We start from the raw sequence: 25678 nt of genomic DNA, 5'->3' as shown, positions 1-25678 counted from the left end.
TGCAAACAGCAGAAAGTTTGCAAATAATTATTGCAGCCACTGTTGCAAATAATTTTATTTTCCGCTGTTTGCATTAAGAAGCAACAACATTGCCAATAGGTTTATCCTCTGCTTTTGCAAACTTTCCGCTGTTTGCATCAAGAAGTGACAGTTGCAATGGGAGATTCTTGCAGCCATTGTTGCAAATAATTTTATTTTTATTTGCACATCATTTTATTTGCACATAAATAATTGTAATTTTATTTGCACATTTCCCGCTGTTTGCATTAAGAAGCAACCAATTACAAGTCTTGATTCTTAATGCAAACAGCAGAAAGTTTGCAAATGCAAAAAATAGCATTTAATGCAAGAATGGCTGCAATAATCTCCCATTGCAACTGTCGCTTCTGAATGCAAGCAGCAGAAAGCTTGCAAATGCGGAAAATAAAATTCTGTGCAATGATTTCCAACCGCAACTGTCGCTTCTTAATGCAAAGAGCAGAAAGTTTGCAGATGCAGAAAATATCATTTAATGCAAGAATGGCTGCAAGAATCTCCCATTGCAACTGTCGCTTCTTAATGCAAACAGCGGAAAGTTTGCCAAAGCAGAGGATAAAACGATTTGCAATATTGTTGCTTCTTAATGCAAACAGCGGGAAACGTGCAAAAGCGGAAAATAAAATTATTTGCAACAGTGGCTGCAATAATCTCCCATTGCAAACTCCGCTTCTGATTGCAAGCAGCGGAAAGTTTGCAAACGTGGAAAATAAAATTCTGTGCAATGATTATTTGCATCAAGAAGCGATAGTTGCAATGGGAGATTATTGCAGCCATTCTTGCATTAAATGCTATTTTCCGCATTTGCAAACTTTTGCACGTTTCCCGCTGTTTGCATCAAGAAGCAACAAGATCGCCAATCGTTTTATCCTCTGCATTTGCAAACTTTCTGCTCTTTGCATTAAGAAGCGGAGTTTGCAACTAGAGATTATTGCAGCCATTGTTGCATTAAATGCTATTTTCTGCATTTGCAAACTTTCTGCTCTTTGCATCAAGAAGCGGCCTTTGCAATGGGAGATTATTTGCAATAATTGCAATAAAAAGCAACGCTTGCAATTGAAAATGCCGCCTCACAGAATTTCATTCTGCGCATTATTATTATTATTATTATTATTAAGCAACCCTTTTTTCTGCATTTCCACACTTTGTTGGCAATTGCAGTCCCGATTGCAAATCATTTTATTTTCCGCATTTGCAAACTTTCTGCTCTTTGCATCAAGAAGCGACACTTGCAGTTGGAAATCATTGCACAGAATTTTATTTTCCGCATTTGCAAAACTTTCTGCTGTTTGCATTAAGAAGCGGAGTTTGCAATGGGAGATTCTTGCAGCCATTGTTGCATTAAAAGCTATTTTTTGCATTTGCAAACGTTCTGCTATTTGCAATAAAAAGCTTCCCGGATGCAATTTTATTACAATTATTGCAAACAATCTCCCATTGCAACTGCCGCTTCTTAATGCAAACAGCAGAAAGTTTGCAAAAACAGAGGATAAAACGATTTGCAATCTTGTTGCTTCTTAATGCAAACAGTGGGAAATAAAATTATTTGCAAAAGTGGCTGCAATAATCTCCAGTTGCAAACTCCGCTTCTGATTGCAAGCAGCAGAAAGTTTGCAAATGCGGAAAATAAAATTCTGTGCAATGGTTTCCAATTACAATATTATTATTATGATGATGATGATGATGATGATGATGATGTAACAATAATTAGCAATAACTACGTGCGGACATGTAGCAATAATTAGCAATAATTATGTGCAACGTGTAACAATAATCAGCAATAATTACGTGCAGACATGTAACAATAATTAGCAATAAAGACTCATAATTCACAATAAATAAATAACAACAATTAGCAATAGTTATGTGCAACATGTAACAATAATCAGCAATAATTCGCAATATTTACGTGCAACACGTAACAATAATTAGCAATAATTACCCGCAACATGTAACAATAATTAGCAATAATTAGCAACAATTACATGCAACATGTAACAATCATTAGCAACAATTACGTGCGGACATGTAACAATAATTCGCAAGAATTCGCAATAAATCGCAATAATTCGCAATATTTACGTGCAAAATGTAACAATAATTCGCAATAATTCGCAATATTTACGTGCAACATGTAAAAATAATTAGCAATAATTACGTGTAACGATAATTAGCAATTATTTCTGATTGCAAACTTTGCTTTTTCTTGCAAACTCACTGGAAACGGAGCGATCCGTCGCTTTGGCTGCAAAAACAGAGATAATCCTCTCCTTCCTTTTGCACCAAGCGGACGATCCCAATTCCTGCCATTTGCACCCAGAAATGCAGCCGGTTTGCAAAGCAGGAAGCCCCTTTGCAAGACTACAACTCCCAGAATCCTTTGCTGCGGCCGCAAGGGCTGCTGGGAGGTTTGCACAGAGCGGCCAGCAGGGGGAGCTAAGGGATTGCAAACGGAATTTCTGTCGATTTTCTTGCAAAAAGAGGTTGCAAAGGCGGAATCCTGTTTGCAAAATGTTGCAATAAATTTATTATACTATATTATATATAATACTACATTATAACATAATATAATATTATAACATAGTATTAAAATAAATAAATAAATAAATATATTAATTATAATAATAATAAAAAAATAAAAAATAAATTTATTATTTTTATTGCAAAGAATACCTGTTGCTTTTCTTGCAAAAAGGGAACCCAGTTTGCAAAAGGTTGCATTGATTTTATAAAATAAAATAAAATAAATGTGCAGAAGGAACTCAGTTTGCAAAAGGTTGCATTCATTTTATAAAATAAATTAAAATAAAATAAATATGCAGAAGGAACCCAGTTTGCCAAAGGTTGCATTGATTTAATAAAATGAAATGAGATGAAATGAAATAAAATAAAATAAATATGCAGAAAGAACCCAGTTTGCAAAAGGTTGCATTTATTTAATAAAATAAAATAAAATAAAATACAATAAAATAAATAAAATAAAATAAAATAAAAATGCAGAAGGAACCCAGTTTGCCAAAGGTTGCATTTATTTAATAAAATAAAATAAAATACAATAAAATACAATACAATAAAATAAATAAAATAAAATAAAAATGCAGAAGGAACCCAGTTTGCAAAAGGTTGCATTTATTTAATAAAATAAAATAAAATAAAATAAAATAAAATAAAATACAATAAAATAAATAAAATAAAATAAAAATGCAGAAGGAACCCAGTTTGCAAAAGGTTGCATTTATTTAATAAAATAAAATAAAATAAAATAAAATACAATAAAATACAATACAATAAAATAAATAAAATAAAATAAAAATGCAGAAGGAACCCAGTTTGCAAAAGGTTGCATTTATTCCTGCTGCTTTTCTTGCAAAAAGCGAGGAGGTTTGCAAGACTGCAACTCCCAGAATCCTTTGCTCCGGCCGCAAGGGCTGCTGGGAGTTTTGCACAGAGCGGCCTGCAGGGGGAGCGAAGAGATTGCAAGTGGAATTGCTTTGAATGCAAAAAGGGAAACGGGAATTCCTGCAAAGGTGCAGAATTCACCCCTTTTGCAAAACGTTGCATCGGATCCCTGTTGCATTTCCTTGCAAAAAGCGAGGAATTTTGCAAAAAGTTGCAGCTCTGTGTTGCTTTTCTTGCAAAAAGCGAGGAATTTTGCAAAAAGTTGCAGCTCTGTGTTGCATTTCCTTGCAAAAAGCAAGGAATCTTGCAAAAAGTTGCAGCTCTGTGTTGCATTTCCTTGCAAAAAGCGAGGAATTTTGCAAAAAGTTGCAGCTCTGTGTTGCATTTCCTTGCAAAAAGCGAGGAATTCTGCAAAAAGTTGCAGCTCTGTCCGTGTTGCTTTTCTTGCAAAAAGCGAGAAATTTTGCAAATTTTCTTGCAAAAAGGGAAACTGGAATTCCAGCTGCTCTTCTTGCAAAAAGCGAGGAATCTTGCAATTTTTTCTTGCAAAAAGCGAGGAATTTTGCAAAAATTTTTGCAAAAAGTGAGGGATTTTGCTAATTTTTCTTGCAAAAAGGGAACCTGGAATTCCTGTCGCTTTTCTTGCAAAAAGCAAGGAAGTTGCAAATGTGCAGAATTAACCCCTTTTGCAAAATGTTGCATTTGTGCCCCTGTTGCATTTTCTTGCAAAAAGCGAGGAATTTTGCAAAATTTTCTTGCAAGGAGGGAAACTGGGAATTCTGCTGCTTTTCTTGCAAAAAGGGAGAAAAATGGCAAAACGTTGCAGCTGTGCTCCTGTCGCTTGTCTTCCTTCCTTCCCTCCCTCCCTCCCTCTCTTTCTCTCTTCTTCCTTCCTTCCTTCCTTCCTTCCTTTTCCTTCCTTCCTTCCTTCTTTCTCCCTCCCTCCCTCCCTCCCTCCTTCTTTCCTTCCTTCCTTCCTTCCTTCCCTCCCTCCCTCCCTCCCTCCCTCTCTTTCTCTCTTCTTCCTTCCTTCCTTCCTTCCTTCCTTTTCCTTCCTTCCTTCCTTTCTCCCTCCCTCCCTCCCTCCCTCCTTCTTTCCTTCCTTCCTTCCTTCCTTCCCTCCTCCCTCCCTCCCTCCTCTCTTTCTCTCTTCTTCCTTCCTTCCTTCCTTCCTTCCTTTTCCTTCCTTCCTTCCTTCTTTCTCCCTCCCTCCCTCCCTCCCTCCCTCCCTCCCTCCCTCCTTCTTTCCTTCCTTCCTTCCTTCCTTCCTTCCTTCCTTCCTTCTCTCTCCCTCTCTCCTTCCTTCCTTCCTTCCTTCCTTTCCTCCTTCCTTCTTCTCTCCTCCCGCCCTCTTTCCTTCCTCCTTCCTTCCTTCTCTCTCCCTCTCTCCTTCCTTCCTTCCTTCCTTCCTTCTCTCTCTCCCTCCTTCCTTTCCTCCTTCCTTTTCTCTCCCTCTCTCTCTTCCTCCTTCCTTCTCTCTCTCCCTCCCTCCCTTCCTCTTTCCTTCCTTCCTTCTCTCTCTCCCTCCCTCCCTCCTTCCTTCCTTCCTTCTCTCTCACTCTTTTCCTTCCTTCCTTCTTTCTCTCTCTCTCCCTCCCTCCTTCTTTCCTTCCTTCCTTCCTTCCTTCCTTCTCTCTCCCTCTCTCCTTCCTTCCTTCCTTCCTTCCTTCCTTCCTTCCTTCCTTCTCTCTCTCTCTCTCCCCCCTTCCTTTCCTCCTTCCTTCTTTCTCTCTCCCTCCCTCTTTCCTTCCTCCTTCCTTCCTTCTCTCTCCCTCTCTCCTTCCTTCCTTCCTTCCTTCCTTCTCTCTCTCCCTCCTTCCTTTCCTCCTTCCTTTTCTCTCCCTCTCTCTCTTCCTCCTTCCTTCTCTCTCTCCCTCCCTCCCTTCCTCTTTCCTTCCTTCCTTCTCTCTCTCCCTCCCTCCCTCCTTCCTTCCTTCCTTCTCTCTCACTCTTTCTCACTCCTTCCTTCCTTCCTTCTTTCTCTCTCCCTCCCTCCCTCCTTCTTTCCTTCCTTCCTTCCTTCCTTCTTTCTCTCTCTCTCCCTCCCTCCTCCTTCTTTCCTTCCTTCCTTCCTTCCTTCCTTCTCTCTCCCTCTCTCCTTCCTTCCTTCCTTCCTTCCTTCCTTCCTTCCTTCCTTCTCTCTCTCTCTCCCCCCTTCCTTTCCTCCTTCCTTCTTTCTCTCTCCCTCCCTCTTTCCTTCCTCCTTCCTTCCTTCTCTCTCCCTCTCTCCTTCCTTCCTTCCTTCCTTCCTTCTCTCTCTCCCTCCTTCCTTTCCTCCTTCCTTCTCTCTCCCGCTCTCTTCCTCCTTCCCTCGTTCCTTTTCTCTCCCTCTCTCTCTTCCTCCTTCCTTCTCTCTCTCCCTCCCTTCCTCTTTCCTTCCTTCTCTCTCCCCCTCCCTCCCTCCTTCCTTCCTTCTCTCTCCCTCTCACTCTTTCTCTCTCCTTCCTTCCTTCTCTCTCTCACTCTCCATCTCTCTTTCTCTTTCCCTTCCTTCCTTCCTTCCTTCTCTCTCTCCCTCTCTGTTTCTCCTTCCTTCCCTCTCTTTGCTCTTCTCTCTCTCTCCCTCTCCTTCCTTCCTTCCATCTCTCTCTCCTTCTTTCTCTCTTTCTCCCTCCTTCCTTCCTTCTTTCTCTCTCTCTGCCCTTCTCTCCCTCCCTCTCTCTTTCTCCTTCCCTTCCTTCCTTCCTTCTCCCTCTATCTCCCTTCCTTCCTTCCTTCCTTCCTTTTCTCTCCCCCTCTCTTTCTCCTTCCTTCCTTCTCTCCCTCCCTTCTTCCTTCTCTCTCTCTCTCTCCATCTCTCTCCTTTCCTTCCTTCTTTCCTTCCTTCCTTCTCTCTCTCTCCCTCTCTCTCTCCTTTCCTTCCTTCCTTCCCTCTGTGTCTGCCCTTCTCTCTTTCTATCTCTTCCTTCCTTCCTTCTCTCTCTCCCTTTCTCTCTCCTTCCTTCCTTCCCTCTCTCTCCCCTTCCTTCCTCCCTTCCTTCCTTCCTTCCTTCTTTCTCTCTCTCTGCCCTTCTCTCCCTCCCTCCCTCTTTCTCCTTCCCTTCCTTCCTTCCTTTTCTCTCTCCCTCTCTTTCTCCTTCCTTCCTTCTCTCCCTCCCTTCTTCCTTCTCTCTCTCAGCTCTTTTCTCTCTCTCTCTCTCCATCTCTCTCCCTTCCTTACTTCCTTCCTTCCTTCCCTCTCTCTCTACCTCTATCTCTCCTTTCCTTCCTTCCTTCCCTCTGTGTCTGCCCTTCTCTCTCTTTCTATCTCTTCCTTCCTTCCTTCCTTCCTTCCTTCCTTCCTTCTCTCTCTCCCTTTCTCTCTCCTTCCTTCCTTCCTTCCTTCTCTCCCTCCCTCTCTTTCTCCCTTCTCTCTCTCCCTCTTTCTCTCTCCTTCCTTCCTTCCCTCTCTCTCCCCTTCCTTCCTTCCTTCCTTCTCTGTCTCCCCCTCTCTCTCCCCTTCCTTCCTTCTCTCTCTCCCCTTCCTTCCTTCTTTCCTTCCTTCCTTCTCTCTCTCTCCCTCTCTCTCTCCTTTCCTTCCTTCCTTCCCTCTGTCTCTGCCCTTCTCTCTCTTTCTATCTCTTCCTTCCCTCTCTCCCTCTTTCTCTCTCCTTCCTTCCTTCCCTCTCTCTCCCCTTCCTTCCTTCCTTCCTTCTCTTCCTCCCTCTCCTTCCTTCCTTCCTTCCTTCCCTCTCCCTTTCTTCCCTTCCTTTCTTTCCTTCCCTCCTTCTCTCTCTTGCTTTCCTTCCTTCCCTCCCCCTCCCTTTCTCCCCTTTCCTTCATTCTTTCCTTGGAAGGAAGGAAAGGGAGAGAGAGAAGGAAGGAAGGAGGGAAAGAGAGAGGGAGAGAGAAGGAAGGAAGGAAAGAAGGAATGAAGGAAGGAAGGAAAGAATGGAGAAAGGGAGGAAGGGAGGAGGGAGAGAGAGGTAGAGAAGGAAGGAAGGAAGGAAGGAAGGAAGGAAGGAGAGAGAAGGAGAAAGAAGGAGGGAGGGAGGGAGGGAGAAAGAGAGTGAGAGAGAAGGAAGGAAGGAAAGGAAGGAAGGAAAGAATGGAGAAAGGGGAAAGGGAGGAAGGAAGGAAGAAAAGGAAGCAAGGAAAGAAGGAAGGAAAAGGGGAGAGAGAAGGAAGGAAGGAAGGAAAGGAAGGGGAAAGGGAGGAAGGAAGGAAAGAAGGAAGGAAGGAAGGAAGGAAGGAAAGAGAGAGGGGGAGAGAAGGAAGGAAACAATGGAGAAAGGGGAAAGGGAGGAAGGAAGGAACAGGAAGAGAGTGAGGAAGAGGAAACAGGAAGTCCCTTCCCATTGGCCGCCGCTTTCCAACCCTCCAATGAAGAACGAACGAGAAAATCCATCGAAAAACGAATTTATTCCACCCCAAAAGTGTCCAGGTTCCGAATCCGGATCGAAAGCGGAGTAGAGAAACCTGGTGTAGACGCGCCGCCGGATTCAGAGTCCGGATTGAGTCCAGTTTGGGTTTTTTATTGTTGGAAAAAGGGGGGAAATGGGGCGGAAGCGGAGTGACTCCAGACTGACTCCACTTTGGGCTCCAGACTCCAGAAACGCAGCAAACCGGATTGAGTCCAGTTTGGGGCCACAGACTCACTCCACTTTGGGGCTCCAGACTCCAGAAACGCAGCAAACCGGATTGAGTCCACTTTGGGGCTTCAGACTGACTCCACTTTGGGGCTCCGTTTCCTGGAAAGGGGAAACGCGGCAAACTGGATTGACTCCGGTTTGGGGTTTTTTCGTTTGAAATCCAGGAAAAAGGTCCGAAACCGGAGTGACTCTAGACTGGCTCCACTTTGGGGCTTAATTTCCCGGAAAGGGGAAACGCGGCAAAGCGGATTGACTCCAGTTTGGGGTTTGTTTGTTTTTTAAATCCGGGAAAATGGTCCGAAACCGGAGTGACTCCAGACTGACTCCACTTTGGGCCTTCAGACTGACTCCACTTTGAGCCTTCGTTTCCTGGAAAGTGGAAATGCAGCAAAGCAGATTGAGAGTCCAGTTTGGGGCTACAGATTGACTCCACTTTGGGGCTTCCGACTGACTCCACTTTGGGGCTCCAGACTGACTCCACCCAGAACCGGGAGCGAAAGCAGAGTAGCCGCCCCTGGTGTAGACGCGCCGCCGGATTCAGAGTCCGGATTGAGTCCAGTTTGGGGTTTTGGGGTTGGAAAAAGGGGGGAAATGGGGCAGAAGCAGAGTGACTCCAGACTGACTCCACTTTGGGCCCCAGACTCCAGAAACACAGCAAACAGGATTGAGTCCACTTTGGGGCCACAGACTGACTCCACTTTGGGGCTTGGTTTCCCGGAAAGGGGAAACGCAGCAAACCAGATTGAGTCCAGTTTGGGATTGACTCCACTTTGGGGCTCCAGATTGACTCCACTTTGAGCCTTCAGAGTGACTCCACTTTGGAGCTTCAGACTGACTCTGATTTGGGGCTTCAGACCGACTCCACTTTGGGGCTTCGTTTCCCGGAAAGGGGAAACACGGCAAACCAGATTGAGTCCAGTTTGGGGTTTTTTTGTTGGAAAAAGGGGGGAAATGGGGCGAAAGCGGAGTGACTCCAGACTGACTCCACTTTGGGGCTTCGTTTCCCGGAAAGGGGAAACGCAGCAAACCAGATTGAGTCCAGTTTGGGATTGACTCCACTTTGGGGCTCCAGATTGACTCCACTTTGGGGCTTCAGAGTGACTCCAGTTTGGAGCTTCAGAGTGACTCCACTTTGGGGATTCAGAGTGACTCCACTTTGGGGCTTCAGACTGACTCCATTTTGGGCCTTCATTTCCCGGAAAGGGGAAACGCGGCAAAACGGATTGACTCCAGTTTGGGCTTTTTTGGGATTTAAATCCGGGAAAAAGGGGATTGAGTCCAGTTTGGGGCTTCCTACTGACTCCACCCAGAACCGGGAGCAAAAGCGGAGTAGCTGCCCCCCATGTAGACGCGCCGCCGGATTCAGAGTCCGGATTGAGTCCAGTTTGGGGTTTTTTATTGGAAAAAGGGGGGAAATGGGGCAAAAGTGGAGTGACTCCAGACTGACTCCACTTTGGGCTCCAGATTCCAGAAACGCAGCAAACTGGATTGAGTCCAGTTTGGGGCTTACGACTGACTCCACCGGGAACTGGGAGCGAAAGCGGAGTAGCCGCCCCCCATGTAGACGTGCCACCGGATTCAGAGTCTGGATTCAGAGTCCAGATTGAGTCCAGTTTGGGGTTTTTGGGTTGGAAAAAGGGGGGAAATGGGGTGAAACCGGAGTGACTCCAGACTGACTCCACTTTGGGCTCCAGACTCCAGAAACGCAGGAAACCGGATTGAGTCCACTTTGGGGCCACAGACTGACTCCACTTTGAGCTCCAGACTCCAGAAATGCAGCAAACTGGATTGAGTCCAGTTTGGGGCCACAGACTGACTCCACTTTGGGGCTTGGTTTCCCGGAAAGGGGAAACACAGCAAACCAGATTGAGTCCAGTTTGGGATTGACTCCACTTTGGGGCTCCAGATTGACTCCACTTTGGGGCTTCAGAGTGACTCCACTTTGGAGCTTCAGACTGACTCCACTTTGGGGCTCCAGACTGACTCCACCCGGAACCAGGAGCGAAAGCGGAGTAGCCGCCCCTGGTGTAGACGCGCCGCCGGATTCAGAGTCCAGATTGAGTCCAGTTTGGGTTTTTTATTGTTGGAAAAACGGGGAATATGGGGCGAAAGTGGAGTGACTACAGACTGACTCCACTTTGGGCTCCAGACCCCAGAAACACAGCAAAGCGGATTGAGTCCACTTTGGGGCTTCCGACTGACTCCGCTTTGGGGCTCCAGACTGACTCCACTTTAGGGCTTTGTTTCCCAGAAAGGGGAAACGCAGCAAACCAGATTGAGTCCAGTTTGGGATTGACTCCACTTTGGGGCTCCAGATTGACTCCACTTTGGGGCTTCAGAGTGACTCCACTTTGGAGTTTCAGACTGACTCCACTTTGGGGCTTCTTTTCCCGGAAAGGGGAAACGGGGCAAAGCGGATTGACTCCAGTTTCGGCTTTTTTTGGATTTCAATCCGGGAAAAAGTGGATTGAGTCCAGTTTGGGGCTTCCTATTGACTCCACCGGGAACCCGGAGCGAAAGCAGAGTAGCCGCCCCTGGTGTAGTCGTGCCGCCGGATTCAGAGTCTGGATTCAGAGTCCAGTTTGGGTTTTTTATTGTTGGAAAAAGGGGGGAAATGGGGCGGAAGAGGAACGACTCCAGACTGACTCCACTTTGGGACTCCAGAAATGCAGCAAACCAGATTGACTCCACTTTGGGGCTTCCGACTGACTCCACCCGGAACCGGGAGCGAAAGCGGAGTAGCCACCCCTGGTGTAGATGCGCCGCCGGATTCAGAGTCTGGATTGTGTCCAGTTTGGGTTTTTTATTGTTGGAAAAAGGGGGGGAAATGGGGCGAAAGCGGAATGACTCCAGACTGACTCCACTTTGGGCCTTCTTTTCCCGGAAAGGGGAAACGCGGCAAGGCGGATTGACTCCAGTTTGGGTTTTTTTTTTATTTAAATCCGGGGGAAAGGTCCGAAACTGGAGTGACTCCAGACTGACTCCACTTTGGGGCTCCAGACTGACTCCACTTTGAGCCTTCGTTTCCCAGAAAGTGGAAATGCAGCAAAGCAGATTGAGTCCAGTTTGGGGCTACAGGCTGACTCCAGTTTCAGGATTTTATATCAGCTTTCTAGGAAACGGAAAGCGGATTCACTCCACTTTCAGGGCTTATCACAGACCAGCTTTCTAGGAAACGGAAAGCAGATTGACTCCGATTTCAGGGTTGGTTTTCAATCAGCTTTGCAGAAAACCGGGAAGGCGCTAAACCAGATTCAGCCCAGTTTCTCGGGATTTTCAACCAGCTTTCCCAGAAAGCGGATTCACTCCACTTTCAGCTTTTTAGACAACGGAAATCAGACTGACTCCACTTTGGGGCTTCCGACTGACTCCACTTTTGGCTTTTCATTTTTCTAGACAACAGAAATCAGGCTGACTCCACTTTGGGGCCTCAGACTGACTCCACTTTGGGGCTTCAGACTGACTCCACTTTGGGCTCCAGACTGACTCCACTTTGAGACTTCGTTTCCCGGAAAGTGGAAATGCAGCAAAGCAGATTGAGTCCACTTTGGGGCTTCCGACTGACTCCACTTTGGGGCTTCCGACTGACTCCACCGGGAACCGGGAACCGGGAGCGAAAGCGGAGTAGCCGCCCCCCAGGAAGACGTGCCGCCGGATTCAGAGTCCGGATTGACTCCAGTTTGGTTTTTTTTTTGTTGGAAAAACGGGGGAAATGGGGCGTAAGCGGAGTGACTCCAGACTGACTCCACTTAGGGCTCCAGACTCCAGAAACGCAGCAAACCAGATTGAGTCCACTTTGGGGCCACAGACTGACTCCACTTTGGGGCTTCTTTTCCCAGAAAGGGGAAACACGGCAAACCGGATTGACTCCAGTTTGGGCTTTTTTTGGATTTAAATCTGGGAAAAAGTGGATTGAGTCCAGTTTGGGGCTTCTGACTGACTCCACCAGGAACCGGGAGCAAAAGCGGAGCAGCCGCCCCTGGTGTAGACGCGCCACCGGATTCAGAGTCCGGATTGAGTCCAGTTTGGGTTTTTTTGTTGGAAAAAGGGGGGAAATGGGGCGAAAGGGGAGTGACTCCAGGCTGACTCCACTTTGGGCCTTTTTTTCCGGAAAGGGAAAACGCGGCAAAGCAGATTGACTCCAGTTTGGGGTTTTTTTTTATTTAAATCCGGGGGAAAGGTCCGAAACTGGAGTGACTCCAGACTGACTCCACTTTGGGCCTTCAGACTGACTGCACTTTGGGGCTCCAGACTGACTCTGCTTTGGGGCTTCGTTTCCTGGAAAGGGGAAACGCGGCAACGCGGATTGACTCCAGTTTGGGGTTTTTTTTATTTAAATCCGGGGAAATGGTCCAAAACCGGAGTGACTCCAGACTGACTCCACTTTGGGGCTCCAGACTGACTCCACTTTGGGGCTTCAGACTGACTCCGCTTTGAGCCTTCGTTTCCCGGAAAGTGGAAATGCAGCAAACCAGATTGAGTCCAGTTTGGGATTGACTCCACTTTGGGGCTCCAGATTGACTCCACTTTGGGGCTTCCGACCGACTCCACTTTGGGGCTTCCGACCGACTCCACTTTGGGGCTTCTTTTCCCGGAAAGGGGAAACGGGGCAAAGCGGATTGACTCCAGTTTGGGGTTGTTTTTTTTATTTAAATCCGGGGAAAAGGTCCAAAACCGGAGTGACTCCAGACTGACTCCACTTTGGGCCTTCAGACTGACTCCACTTTGGGCTCCAGACTGACTCCACTTTGAGCCTTCGTTTTCCGGAAAGAGGAAACGCAGCAAAGCAGATTAAGTCCAGTTTGGGGCTTCGCCGGGAATGGGGAGCCAAAGCGGAGTAGCCGCCCCCCGTGTAGACGCGCCGATTCAGAGTCCGGTCAGGTCGACGATGGCCTTGATGAAGAAGGTGTCGTCCCGGACGTAGGAGTCCCGGGCGGCCATCTTGGAAAGGGGGCAGAAGAGGGGGCAGCCGCTGGCCACGTTGAGCGCGCCGATTGGACGCTGGAAAGAGGAGGAGGACTGACTCCACCGGGAACCGGGAGCGGGAGCGAAAGTGGAGTAGCCACCCCCCAGGTAGAGGCCCCGTCTGGATTGACTCCAGTTTGGGTTTTTTATTGTTGGAAAAAGGGGGGAAATGGGGCGAAAGCGGAGTGACTCCAGACTGACTCTTTGGGGCTCCAGAAATGCAGCAAACCGGATTGAGTCCACTTTGGGGCCACAGACTGACTCCACTTTGGGGGTCCAGACTCCAGAAACACAGCAAAGCGGATTGAGTCCACTTTGGGGCCACAGACTGACTCCACTTTGGGGTTTCGTTTCCCGGAAAGGGGAAACACGGCAAACCGGATTGAGTCCAGTTTGGGGTTTTTTTGTTGGAAAAAGGGGGAAAATGGGGTGAAACCGGAGTGACTCCAGACTGACTCCACTTTGGGCCTTCTTTTCCCGGAAAGGGGAAACGCGGCAAAGAGGATTGACTCCAGTTTGGGGTTTTATTGTTTGAAATCCGGGGGAAAGCTCCGAAACCGGAGTGATTCCACACTGACTCCACTTTGGGCTCCAGACTCCAGAAACGCAGCAAAGCGGATTGAGTCCACTTTGGGGCTTCCGACTGACTCCACCCGGAACCGGGAGCGAAAGTGGAGTAGCCGCCCCTGGTGTAGACATGCCACCGGATTCAGAGTCTGGATTCAGAGTCCGGATTGAGTCCAGTTTGGGTTTTTTTGTTGGAAAAATGGGGAAAATGGCGTGAAACCGGAGTGACTCCAGACTGACTCCACTTTGGGGCACCGCCGGGAATCGGGAGCCAAAGCGGAGTAGCCGCCCCCCGTGTAGACGCGCCGATTCAGAGTCCGGTTAGGTCGACGATGGCCTTGATGAAGAGGGTGTCGTCCCGGACGTAGGAGTCCCGGGCGGCCATCTTGGAAAGGGGGCAGAAGAGGGGGCAGCCGTCTATAGACATATCGATCTATGTAGTATATATGTATATATTTCTTATCTATCTATCTATCTATCTATCAATCAATCATCTATCTGTCTACATATCTATCTATCTGGTATATATGTATGTAGGTAAGTATGTAGGTATCTATGTATTACTTATCTATCGACGTATCTATCTGGTATATATGTACGTAGGTATGTATCTATGTATTTTTTATCTATTTATCTATCTATCTATCTATCCCTATTTATTTATTTATCTATCTAGTATATATGTAGGTAGGCAGGTATCTATATATTCCTTATCTATCTATCTATCTATCTATCGACGTATCTATCTGGTGTATATGTAGGTAGGTAGGTAGGTATCTATCTATACATTTCTTATGTATCTATCAATCTATCTATTGATCTATAGACATATCTATCTATGTAGTATATATGTATATATTTCTTATCTATCTATCTATCTATAGATTATCTATCTATCTATCTATCTAGTATATATGTAGGTAGGCAGGTATCTATATATTTATTATCTATCTATCTATCAATCAATCAATCATCTATCTATCAATCAATCAATCATCTATCTATCTATCTATCTATCTATCGATCTATCTATCTATCTAGTATATATGTAGGTAGGCAGTTATCTATGTATTTCTTATCTATCTATCTATCTATCTATCTGTCTATCGACATATCTATCTGGTGTATATATATGTATGTAGGTAGGTAGGTATGTATGTATCTATACATTTCTTATGTATCAATCAATCAATCAATCAATCAATCGACATATCTATCTATGTAGTATATATGTATATATTTCTTATCTATCTATCTATCTATCTATCTATCTATCTATCTCTATCTATCTAGTATATATGTAGGTCGGCAGGTATCTATATATTTCTTATCTATTGATCTAGCTAGCTATCTAGTATATATGTATGTATGTATCTATACATTTCTTATGTATCTATCAATCTATCTATCAATCTATAGACATATCTATCTAGGTAGTATATATGTAGGTCGGCAGGTATCTATATATTTCTTATCTATCTATCGATGTATGTATCTATCTGGTATATATGTATCTATCTATAGATTTCTTATCCATCTATCTATCTATCTATCTATCGAGTATCTATCTATCTATCTATCTAGTAGGTACGCAGGTATCTATATATTCCTTATCTATCTATCTATAGACGTATCTATCTGGTGTATATGTAGGTAGGTATTTATCTATTTATTTCTTATCTATCTATCAATCTATCTATCTATTGACGTATCAATCTATCTATAGATGTATCTATCTATCTATCTATCTATCTAGTATATATGTAGGTAGGCAGGTATCTATATATTTCTTATCTATCTATCTATAGACGTATCTATCTGGTGTATATGTAGGTAGGTATTTATCTATTTATTTCTTATCTATCTATCAATCTATCTATCTATCTATTGACGTATCAATCTATCTATAGATGTATCTATCTATCTATCTATCTAGTATATATGTAGGTAGGCAGGTATCTATATATTTCTTATCTATCTATCTATAGACGTATCTATCTGGTGTATATGTATGTAGGTTCTTTCATTTCTTATGTATCTATCAATCTATAGACATCTATCTATGTAGTATATATGTATATATTTATTATCTATCTATCTATCTATCTGGTATATATGTATGTAGATATGTATCTATGTATTTCTTACGTATCTATCTATCTATCTATTGATGTATCTATCTATCTATCTAGTATATATGTAGGCAGGGAACTATATAATTTATTATCTATCTATTGACATATCTATCTATATACATGTAGGTAGGTATCTATATATTTATTTATTATCTATCTATCAATCTATAGACGTATCTATCTATCTAGTATATATGTATGTATATATTTTTTATGTATCTATAGACGTATCTATCTATCTATCTATCTATCTAGTATATACGTAGGTAGGTATCTATATAATTTCTTATCTATCTATCTATCTATCTATCTAGTATTTATGTAGGTACGCAGGTATCTATATATTTCTTATCTATCTATAGATGTATCTATCTGGTGCATATGTACGGAGGTAGGTATCTATGTATATCTATCTATCTATCTATCTATCTATCATCTATCATCTATATCTATCTATCATCTATCTACCTATCTATCTATCTATCATCTAGTATATATGTAGGTAGGCAGGTATCTATATATTTCTTATCTATCTATCTATCTATCTATCTGGTGTATATGTATGTATGGAGGTAGGTATTTATGTATCTATACATTTCTTATGTATCTATCAATCTATCGATCTATCGACTTATCTATGTAGTATATATGTATATATTTCTTATCTATCTATCTATTATATATGTAGGTAGGTATCTATATAATTTCTTATCTATCTATCTAAAGTTGTATGTATCTATCTATAGATGTATCTATCTATCTATCTATCTATCTATCTATCCCTATTTATTTATCTATCTATCTAGTATATATGTAGGTAGGTAGGTATCTATATATTTTTTATCTATCTATCCATCTATCTATAGACGTATCTATCTGGTGTATATGTATGTATGTAGGTATGTATGTATCTATACATTTATTATCTATCTATTGATCTATAGACATATCTATCTACGTAGTATATATGTATATATTTCCTATCTATCTATCTATCTATCATCTAGTATATATGTATGCAGGTATCTATATATTTCTTATCTATCTATCTATCTATCTATCTATCTATCTATCTTGTGTATATATATATATATGTAGGTAGGTAGGTATCTATCTATACATTTCTTATGTATCTATCAATCAATCAATCTATCTATCAATCTATAGACATATCTATCTATGTAGTATATATCTATGTATTTCTTATCTCTCTATCTCTCTATCTATGTATCTATCTATAGATCTATCTATCTAGTATATATGTAGGTTGGCAGGTATCTATATATTTCTTATCTATCTATCTATCATCTATCTATAGACGTATCTATCTGGTGTATATGTATGTATGTATGTATCTATACATTTCTTATGTATGTATCTATCAATCTATCGATCGCTCTATAGACATATCTATCTATGTAGTATATATGTATATATTTCTTATCTATCTATCTATCTCTGTCCAGTATATATGTATGTAGGTAGGTAGGTATCTATACATTTCTTATCGATCTATGGACATATCTATCTATCTATCTATCTATCTATTTATCAAGTATATATGTATATATGTAGGTCGGTAGGTATGTATCTATCTATATATTTCTAATCTATCTATCGCTATCTATCTATCAATCATCTATCTACTATATATATGTAGGTAGGTAGGTAGGTAGGTAGGTAGGTATGTATCTATACATTTCTTGTGTATCTATCAATCGATCTACCGCTCTATAGACATATCTATCTATGTAGTATATATGTATATATTTCTTATCTATCTATCTATCATCTATAGATTATCTATCTATCTATCTATCTATCATCTATCTATCTCTAGTATATATGTAGGTAGGCAGGTATCTATATATTTCTTATCTATCTATCTATCGAAGTATCTATCTGGTATATATGTAGGTAGGTATTTATACATTTCTTATGTATCTATCGATCTATTGATTATCTATCTATATCTATTGACGTATCTATCTTATATATATAGGTAGGTTTATTATGTTTCTATCTATCTATAGAGCTATCTCTCTGGTATGTATGTATGTATATATGTCTGTAGCTAGCTATATATTTCTTATCTCTCTCTCTCTCTCTCTGGCTAGTATATATGTATGTAGGTAGGTAGGTATCTATAAATTTCTTATCGATCTATGGACATATCTATCTATCTAGTATGTATGTATGTATGTATGTATATATTTCTAATCTATCTATATTTCTAATCTATATCTATCTATCTATCTATCTATCTATCTAGTATATATGTAGGTAGGTAGGTATCTATATATTTCTTATGTATCTATCAATCTATCGATCGATCTATAGACATATCTATGTAGTATATATGTATATATTTCTTATCTATCAATCTATTGACGTATCTATCTATCTGGTATATATGTATGTAGGTATGTATCTATGTATTTATTATCTATCTCTCTATCTATCTATAGGTGTATCTATCTATCTATCTATTATATATGTAGGTATCTATATAATTTCTTATCTATCTATCTATCTATCTATCTAGTATTTATGTAGGTACGCAGGTATCTATATATTTCTTATCTATATAGATGTATCTATCTGGTGCATATGTACGGAGGTAGGTATCTATGTATATCTATCTATCTATCTATCTATCTATCTATCTATCTATCTATCATCTATATCTATCTATCATCTATCTACCTATCTATCTATCTATCATCTAGTATATATGTAGGTAGGCAGGTATCTATATATTTCTTATCTATCTATCTATCTATCTATCTGGTGTATATGTATGTATGTAGGTAGGTATTTATGTATCTATACATTTCTTATGTATCTATCAATCTATCGATCTATCGACTTATCTATGTAGTATATATGTATATATTTCTTATCTATCTATCTATCTATTATATATGTAGGTAGGTATCTATATAATTTCTTATCTATCTATCTAAAGTTGTATGTATCTATCTATAGATGTATCTATCTATTTATCTATCTATCTATCTATCTATCTATCATCTATCTATCCCTATTTATTTATCTATCTATCTAGTATATATGTAGGTAGGTAGGTATCTATATATTTTTTATCTATCTATCCATCTATCTATAGACGTATCTATCTGGTGTATATGTATGTATGTAGGTATGTATGTATCTATACATTTATTATCTATCTATTGATCTATAGACATATCTATCTACGTAGTATATATGTATATATTATCTATCTATCTATCTATCTATCTATCATCTAGTATATATGTATGCAGGTATCTATATATTTCTTATCTATCTATCTATCTACGTATCTATCTTGTGTATATATATATATATATATATATATATGTAGGTAGGTAGGTATCTATCTATACATTTCTTATGTATCTATCAATCAATCAATCAATCTATCTATCAATCTATAGACATATCTATCTATGTAGTATATATCTATGTATTTCTTATCTCTCTATCTCTCTATCTATGTATCTATCTATAGATCTATCTATCTAGTATATATGTAGGTTGGCAGGTATCTATATATTTCTTATCTATCTATCTATCTATCTATCATCTATCTATAGACGTATCTATCTGGTGTATATGTATGTATGTATGTATGTATGTATCTATACATTTCTTATGTATGTATCTATCAATCTATCGATCGCTCTATAGACATATCTATCTATGTAGTATATATGTATATATTTCTTATCTATCTATCTATCTATCTCTGTCCAGTATATATGTATGTAGGTAGGTAGGTATCTATACATTTCTTATCGATCTATGGACATATCTATCTATCTATCTATCTAGTATGTATGTATGTATCTATATGTTTCTAATCTATCTATATCAATCAATAGATGTATCTATTTATCAAGTATATATGTATATATGTAGGTCGGTAGGTATGTATCTATCTATATATTTCTAATCTATCTATCGCTATCTATCTATCAATCATCTATCTACTATATATATGTAGGTAGGTAGGTAGGTAGGTAGGTATGTATCTATACATTTCTTGTGTATCTATCAATCGATCTACCGCTCTATAGACATATCTATCTATGTAGTATATATGTATATATTTCTTATCTATCTATCTATCTATCTATCTATCTATCATCTATAGATTATCTATCTATCTATCTATCTATCTATCTATCATCTATCTATCTCTAGTATATATGTAGGTAGGCAGGTATCTATATATTTCTTATCTATCTATCTATCTATCGAAGTATCTATCTGGTATATATGTAGGTAGGTATTTATACATTTCTTATGTATCTATCGATCTATTGATTATCTATCTATATCTATTGACGTATCTATCTTATATATATAGGTAGGTTTATTATGTTTCTATCTATCTATAGAGCTATCTCTCTGGTATGTATGTATGTATATATGTCTGTAGCTAGCTATATATTTCTTATCTATCTCTCTCTCTCTCTGGCTAGTATATATGTATGTAGGTAGGTAGGTATCTATAAATTTCTTATCGATCTATGGACATATCTATCTATCTAGTATGTATGTTTGTATGTATGTATGTATATATTTCTAATCTATCTATATCTATATCTATCTATCTATCTATCTATCTATCATCTATCTGGTATATATGTATGTAGGTATGTATCTATGTATTTCTTATGTATCTATCAATCTATCGATCGATCTATAGACATATCTATGTAGTATATATGTATATATTTCTTATCTATCAATCTATTGACGTATCTATCTATCTGGTATATATGTATGTAGGTATGTATCTATGTATTTATTATCTATCTCTCTATCTATCTATAGGTGTATCTATCTATCTATCTATCTATCTATTATATATGTAGGTATCTATATATTTCTTATCTATCTATCTATCTATCTATCTCTATCTCTGTCTAGTATATATGTAGGTAGGTAGGTATCTATACATTTCTTATCGATCTATGGACATATGTATCTATCTAGTATCTATCTATCTATCTATTTCTAATCTATCTATATCAATCAATCAATCAATCAATCTGTAGATGTATCTATGTATCAAGTATATATGTATATATGTAGGTCGGTAGGTAGGTATCTATATATTTCTTATGGATCTATGGACATATCTATCTATCTATCTATCTATCTATCTATCTATTTCTAATCTATCTATATTTCTAATATATCTAGATATATTAGAAATATATATATATATAGGGAGAGAGAGAGAGAGATATGTATAGATATATATATAGATATCTATCTAGATATATTGAAGGCCCTCCGAGGGATACTACTAATAATAATTATTATTAGTAATAATATTATAATATTAGTATTATATTATATTATAATACTATAATATTAGTATTATATTATATTATAATATAATACTATAATATTAGTATTATATTATATTATAGTATTATATTATATTATAAAATTATATATATAATTTATATAAACATATAATTATATTATAATATTAGAAATAATAAGAATAAGAACAGCAATAAACGAGGCGAAATTAGACACAGGAGACGGGTTCGAGTCTCATTTTATTCACACACAGCAAGCGTGACAGTAGATAATATTTTCCATTTTCTCCGGCTTAAATACAGGACAATATTCTGATTTTTCCCGCCCTCCCTTCGCGACGAAAACCCCGTGGAATCAATATTCATATAAAAATAGTGTGTTGCTAGAAAAGTAGAAATTAAGACCCAAACTCAGGAGGATTCGCAGAAAAATATCCCTTCGGCAGTAGAAAAAACGGCGCAAAAATATGGATTTTTTTCCTCCCTTCCCCTCCCACCCGCCCAGTATATATTCTGATTTAAAGCCCATTTTCGCGGCAATTTCGTCCCTCCAAAGACCCGGGAAATCCGAACCCGGGGCGGCGGTTTTTCTTATTTTATTATATTTATAATTTTATTATTTCTCGGGGTAAGAACAGAAGATTCGAACCTGGGGCGGCGATTTTATTATTTTATTACTTATTATTTTATTATAATTTTACTATTTTTCGGGGTAAGAACAGAAAATTCGAACCCGGGGCGGCGATTTTATTATTTTAAATTTAATTATAATTTTATTATTTTATTACTTCTTATTTTATTATAATTTTATTATTGTTCGGGGTAAGAACAGAAAATTCGAACCCGGGGTGGCGATTTTATTATTTTTATTTTATTATATTTATAATTTTATTATTTCTCAGGGTAAGAACAGAAAATTCGAACCCGGGGCGGCGATTTTATTATTTTTATTATATTTATAATTTTATTATTTCTGGGGGTAAGAACAGAGAATTCGAACCCGGGGCGGCAATTTTATTACTTATTGTTTTATTATAATTTTATTATTTTATGGGGTAAGATTATCTTATTTTATTACTTCTTATTTTTATTTTATTACATTCATAATATTTTATTATTTTTCGGGGTAGGAACAGAAAATTCGAACCCGGGGCAGCGATTTTCTTATTTTATTACTTATTTTATTATATTTATAATTTTATTATTTCTCGGGGTAAGAACAGAGAATTCAAACCCGGGGCAGCGATTTTATTATTACTTCTTATTTTATTATATTCATATTTTATTCTTTTTCAGGGTAAGAACAGAAAATTTGCACTCGGGGCGGCAATTTTATTATTTTAATTTTATTATATTTATACTATTTTATTATTTTTTGGGGTAAGAACAGAAAATTCGAACCCGGGGCGGCGATTTAATTATTTTAATTTTATTATATTTATAATTTTATTATTTCTCGGGGTAAGAACAGAAAATTCGAACCCGGGGCGGCGATTTTATTATTTTTATTTTATTACATTTATAATTTTATTATTTCTCGGGGTAAGAACAGAGAATTCGAATCCGGGGCGGCGATTTTATTACTTCTTATTTTATTATTTTACGGGGTAAGATTTTCTTATTTTATTACTTCTTATTTTTATTTTATTATATTTATAATTTTATTCTTTTTCGGGACAAGAACAGAAAATTCAAACCCGGGGCGGCGATTTCATTATTTTATTAATCATTATTTTTATTTTAATATATTCATAATATTTTATTCTTTTTCGGGGTAAAAACAGAAGATTCGCAATTTTCTAATTTTATTACTTATTATTTTTATTTTATAATATTTATAATTTTATTATTTTTCGGGGTAAGAACAGAAAATTTGCACTCGGGGCGGCGATTTTCTTTTAATCATTTTATTATTTTAATCATTTTATTCATTTTTGGGGGAAGAACAGAAAATTTGCACTTGGGCGACGATTTTATAATTTCATTATTTTCTCCCTTTCGGAGTCCCGGAAAAGCGGAATAAATGGAATAAAAGGGTGTTGGACCAAATAATAATAATAATCATCATCATCATCATCATCTGGGAATAATCCGCCCTGGAATTTGGTTCATTCCCATTTCTCCCAAAATTATTATCATAATTATCTTAATTATCTGGATGTTTTGGGACTCCAACTCCCATGATCCTTAGCTAGGGACCACATGGTTTTGGGACTCCAACTCCCATGATCCTTAGTTAACAGGCCCAGTGGATTTTTGGACTACAATTCCCATGAGCCACTGGGCTTTGCGACTCCAACTCCCATGATCCTTAGCTATCAGGGCTGATTGGTTTGGGGACTCCAACTCCCATGAGCCAGTGGATGTTGGTACTACAATTCCCATGAGCCACTGGGCTTTGGGACTCCAACTCCCATGATTCTTAGCTAACAGGGCTGGATGTTTTGGGGACTCCAACTCCCATGATCCTTAGCTAACAGAACCCATTCATTTTAGGACTCCAACTCCCATGATCCTTTGCTAACAGGGCCAGTGGGTTTGGGGACTCCAGCTCCCATGATGCAGTGGCTCCCATGAGCCAATGGGGTTTGGGGATTCCAACTCCCATGATCCTCAGCTACCAGGCCTGAATCCTTTTGGGACTCCAACTCCCATGAGTCAATGGGCTTTTGTACCCCAACTCCCATGATCCTTAGCTAACAGGGCTGATTCCTTTTAGGACTCCAACTCCCATGATCCAGTGGAAGTTGGTACTACAATTCCCATGAGCCACTGGGCTTTTGGACTCCAACTCCCATGATCCTCAGCTACCAGGCCCGATTCCTTTTGGGACTCCATCTCCCATGCGCCAGTGGTCTTTGTGACTCAAAATCCCATGATCTTTAGCTAACAGGGCCAGTGGGTTTGGGGACTCCAACTCCCATGAGCCAGTGGGACTCCAACTCCCATGATCCTAAGCTAAGAGCAGTTAATTTTGGGACTCCAACTCCCATGATCCTTAGCTAACAGAGCTGATTGGTTTGGGGACTCCAACTCCCATGATCCAGTGGATGTTGCTACTACAATTCCCATGAGGCACTGGGCTTTCGGACTCCAACTCCCATGATCCTTAGCTAACAGACTCCAACTCCCATGAGCCTTAGCTAGGGACCACAGGGTTTTGGGACTCCAACTCCCATGATCCTTAGCTAACAGGGCTGATTGGTTGGGGGACTCCAACTCCCATGAGCCAGTGGGACTCAAAATCCCATGATCCTTAGCTAAGAGCACTTAATCTTTGGACTCCAACTCCCAAGATCCTTAGCTAACAGGGCTGATTGGTTTGGGGACTCCAACTCCCATGATCCAGTGGATCTTGGTACTACAATTCCCATGAGCCAGTGGGGCTTCAGGACTCCAACTCCCATGATCCAGTGGTTGGTACTACAATTCCCATGAGCCACTGGGCTTTGCGACTCCAACTCCCATGATCCAGTGAATTCTGGTACTACAATTCCCATGAGCCACTGGGCTTTCGGACTCCGAATCCCATGATCCTTTGCTAACAGGGCTGATTCCTTTTAGGACTCCAACTCCCATGATCCAGTGGATGTTGGTACTACAATTCCCATGAGCCACTGGGCTTTCGGACTCCAACTCCCATGATCCAGTGGATCTTGGTACTACAATTCCCATGAGCCAGTGTGTTTTGGGACTCCAACTCCCATGAGCCAGTGGATTCTGGTACTACAATTCCCATGAGCCCCTGGGCTTTCGGACTCCAACTCCCATGATCCTTAGCTAACAGGGCTGATTGGTTTAGGGACTCCAATTCCCATGATCCAGTGGATCCTGGTACTCCAATTCCCATGAGCCACTGGGCTTTCAGACTCCAACTCCCATGATCCAGTGGATGTTGCTACTCCAATTCCCATGAGCCACTGGGCTTTCGGACTCCAACTCCCATGATCCTTAGCTAGCAGGGCCAATGGCGAGGCATGATGGGAATTGTAGTCCAAAAGGTCATTCAAATATGATTCATGGCCGAGATTTCAATCTTGACAGGAAGCGGGGCCAAGGAAGCTCCGCCCCTTCCTGACCCCGAGACAGGAAGTGGGGCGGGGCCAAGCTGCCTGGAGGAACTCGAGTTCAGAGTTTGAGTTCAAAGTTTCAGTTCAAGTTCAGAGTTCAGCTGCCAGTTTGGGTTGGGGTTTGGCCCCGAGTTCAGGTCCCAGTTCGGGTCTGAATTCTAGTTCGGCTGAGAGTTCAGGTCCCAGTTCAGGTCTGAGTTCAAATTCAGACCCGAGTTCAGGTCTGAATTCTAGTTCGGCCAAGAGTTCAGGTCTGAATTCTAGTTCAGCCCCGAGTTCAGGTCCCAGTTCAGGTCTGAGTTCAAATTCTGACCCGAATTCAGGTCCAAATTCTAGTTCGGCCAAGAGTTCAGGTCTGAGTTCAAATCGGACCTGAGTTCAGGTCTGAATTCTCATTCGGACCCGAGTTCAGGTCCCAGTTCAGGTCTGAGTTCAAATTCGGACCCGAGTTCAGGTCCTAGTTCAGGTCTGAGTTCAAATTCGGACCCAAGTTCAGGTCTGAATTCTAGTTTGGCCCTGAGTTCAGGTCTGAGTTCAAATTCGGACCCGAGTTCAGGTCCCAATTCTAGTTTGGGCGAGAGTTCAGGTCC

General features: G+C 40.3%; 1 protein-coding gene and 1 long non-coding RNA gene across 2 annotated transcripts; both read right to left on the bottom strand.

The window, feature by feature from the left end:
• Window positions 1-7770: 7770 nt before the first annotated feature.
• On the bottom strand, window positions 7771-13692 carry LOC310669404 (uncharacterized protein). The gene is made up of 6 exons (XM_083423248.1): window positions 13569-13692; window positions 13254-13439; window positions 12018-12105; window positions 9529-9606; window positions 9320-9464; window positions 7771-8647 (listed from the first exon to the last, which is right to left on the bottom strand). The coding sequence occupies exons 1-6, from the start codon at window positions 13668-13670 to the stop codon at window positions 8197-8199; spliced, it is 1050 nt and encodes a 349-aa protein (XP_083279374.1). The 5' UTR covers window positions 13671-13692; the 3' UTR covers window positions 7771-8196.
• A 9816-nt stretch (window positions 13693-23508) lies between these two features.
• On the bottom strand, window positions 23509-24358 carry LOC310669159. Its single transcript, XR_014507052.1, has 3 exons — window positions 24289-24358; window positions 23884-24145; window positions 23509-23563 (listed from the first exon to the last, which is right to left on the bottom strand). It is a non-coding gene; the product is annotated as an uncharacterized lncRNA (long non-coding RNA).
• Between the last annotated feature and the right edge of the window lie 1320 nt (window positions 24359-25678).

Source organism: Podarcis tiliguerta, assembly GCF_965153285.1.
Source record: "Podarcis tiliguerta genome assembly, chromosome: Z".
NCBI classification, from domain to species: Eukaryota; Metazoa; Chordata; class Lepidosauria; order Squamata; family Lacertidae; genus Podarcis; species Podarcis tiliguerta.
The sequence above is the reverse complement of the archived record's forward strand: the minus strand, read 5'-3'. Positions and strand labels throughout refer to the sequence as shown.